This window comes from Morus notabilis, unplaced genomic scaffold, assembly GCF_000414095.1.
Source record: "Morus notabilis unplaced genomic scaffold, ASM41409v2 Scaffold195, whole genome shotgun sequence".
NCBI lineage: Eukaryota > Viridiplantae > Streptophyta > Magnoliopsida > Rosales > Moraceae > Morus > Morus notabilis.
The window spans coordinates 214,836-217,687 of NW_010360717.1; the positions used below are offsets into that span (position 1 = coordinate 214,836).

A 2,852-nucleotide genomic window follows, 5' to 3' on the forward strand; every position below is an offset into this window, starting at 1 on the left:
TCTTCTCCCAAAATACTAAGAGTCATAGCCTTGAATCAAAGAGTGGTTGTTGGTGTGTTTGTGTTCATAAATCAACGGTCTTGTTTCACAGCAATTCTCCATCTCGGAACGTGAGATAGTGAGACAAGATCCTTGCGGCCATATTTGATCCAATTGTCTTAAAGGTATGATCGTCATCCTATTCTGTTCTCCATAAACACATCATGCATGAATCTATCATCGTGGTTTGTGTTTAATTCGGAATTAATATGATATGTGAAAATTTTTGAAATTTTCACCTACAAGTTTGTTGTTGTTTAAATGATTTTTCACTTAAAAATCACAACGTGATCCTACAATTGGTATCAGAGCCTAGGTTTTCATCATGCATGATTTGTGTTTATGTGATTGGATTGTATGATATGTGTTGATATTGGCATCTTGCATGAATATGTGATGAATTTAAAATTTTTTTGAATATATTTGTGATTGGATCCCGATCGATTGGCTCTAGGTTTTTAATTACGCAAGATTAGTGGTTTATATTTTTCTTTAGAAAATGATGTAAGCCATTAAAGGGCATAGGAAATTTTGTAATTTAAATTCCTGAAATTTTTGGTTTGGAGTGTCGCCGCCGCCACACGCCACCGCACGCCGCCACACGCTGCACTGCCCCGTCGCCAGCACAACCGCTAGCCCCTCCCTTGGGCTTGGCTGCGCAGCACACTAGGGTTTCAAAAACACTAGCGTGCGCCAGGGTTTTCTGAAACCCTAGCAGGCCTGCAGGCCCTGCCGCAGGCCTTACCCAGGCAAGGGCCGCGGCCCATGCGCAGTGCGCAAGGGCTGCCTGGCTTAGCAGCCCATACCGCGCAAGGCAGGGCTTGGCCCTGCCTTGGCAGAAAGGGTGGGCTCGGGATTGTCCCGAGCCCAACCCAAATTTTAAATAAAAAAAAAGTTTTTTTTAAATTTTGAATTTTAAATTTTTTTCAAAACATTTTCTATTTTAGGGATTTTAAAAAAGGAAAATTGTGAAGACGCCATGAAGACAAGATGAAGAATATTGTTGTAATTTATTATTCATTTGTTTTATGGGTTGTAATTTGAAATGAGCCATAGAAAGGTTAAATTTTGAATGGATGATTTATTATTTAATCTCGCATCATTGTAAAACATGCCATATAGGATATAGTGATGCCAATATCAAATTGCCATGCGAACATGTTCATGCATCATTGTAGTTTAATATTATAAATTGTTATAATTATAAATGCAATAGGTAAATTTTATTAAGTGTTATAAAATGCAACGACAAATTTATAAAGGTTATAATTTTGTTGACAAATTATTAATTGGACTTAATTTTTTAAAACAAAATCCATTTTTTTCCAAAAACTAAGTGGGAGGGTTGTTTGCGTTGAAACGTTCCCAAGGTCTCCAACTTTAGCCTGATCGTGACACGTGGACGGGTTAAGAGCCACCTTAGTGGTCCTCACTTCAATGGGAGAAACCCATGAAGCGTGTCGCTAAGGAGTCATCAGGTTACTTGAGAAGATAAGACTCGAAAAGGAAGTAGTGAGGCGGGACCATCCCTAGATGGATCGTTAGTTCATAACAACCTCTAGAGTCTATTAGTCGGTTAAACACTTAGACTGAAGGCCATTGTAACCTCCCTTAGGAGCTAGGCAATGGGACTGAAGTGACCAAAAAGATGGTGATTGGTTGCACTGGATGTGGAGACATCCTCTAAGGTGGGCCAAACGAGAGGAGTCTCGATGCGATAGGAGGCTTCACGGACGCCACCCCTAGGTGGGACGTGTTACCATTTATGATCGTAACACCATGGATGAAACATGTTTTTCAAAAGGATTTTTTCATGTTTATGTATTTGCACTCATGCATCATATTTTTCTTAAATTTTAAGCAAATTGCCAACGCCACTTTATTTGATTTTTCAGCAATCATGTCTTTATCCCCAATCGCACAAATTCTTAGTACGAACAAACTAGTGGGTGAAAATTATGTTGACTGGAAATGTAACCTTGATATCGTGTTGATGGTAGACAAGCATAAGCATGTGCTCACCACCCCTTGTCCTCTTGGGCCGACTGAGGAGTCTACTCAAGAGGAGCGAGACGCATACACTTCTCGGATGCGTTTCGATGAGATTGCTAGGTGCTATATTTTAACATCAATTAGCAATGTGTTGCAGCAGCAACATTGGAACATGCTGACGGCTGCAGATATGATCTACAGCATTGCTGAAATGTTCGGCAGCCAGGGCCGTCAAGCCAAGCAAGCTGCGGTGCGTAACTTCATGAACTGCCGGATGAAATCTGACACTCATGTTCGGGACCATATGCTACTGATCATTAGTCACCTGAATGAGATGGAGCTCATGGGAGCTGAGATAGATGGGGAAACTCAGGTGGTGGGGAAGCTCAGGTGGATATGATCCTAGAGACTCTCCCGGAGATGTTCGACAACTTCAAGCTCAACTACTCAATGAATAAGTTAAACTATTCACTCCCTGAACTCATGAAGGAGCTTCAGACTGCGAAAACCCTACTGCTTAAAGGCAAAAAGAGGAATGGAGAGGCAAACCTTGCTGAAGTAAAGCCTTCCACCTCTGGCGCCAAGAAACAGAAGAAAAACTGCAACAAGAAGAAACCGGAAGGAAAAGCTAGAAAGGGCAAGAACGTTGCAAAGGTAGACAAGAGTAATGACAAATGTCACCATTGCAGAAAAGCTGGCCATTGGAAGCGCAACAGTCCTACTTACCTCAAGGAGATTAAAGCTAAAGGTACATTACTTGTGACCGAAGCCTGTTTTGTGGCTGACTCTACTTTTTCTTGGATTGTAGACTCTGGAGCCAC

At 41.3% G+C, this 2,852-nt stretch overlaps 1 protein-coding gene across 1 annotated transcript; it reads left to right on the forward strand.

Annotated features, from left to right (window-relative positions):
• The first annotated feature begins 1,939 nt into the window (after window positions 1-1,939).
• Window positions 1,940-2,431, forward strand: LOC112091413. The gene has a single exon (XM_024165041.1). The coding sequence runs from the start codon at window positions 1,940-1,942 to the stop codon at window positions 2,429-2,431; it is 492 nt and encodes a 163-aa protein (XP_024020809.1).
• Window positions 2,432-2,852: the final 421 nt, after the last annotated feature.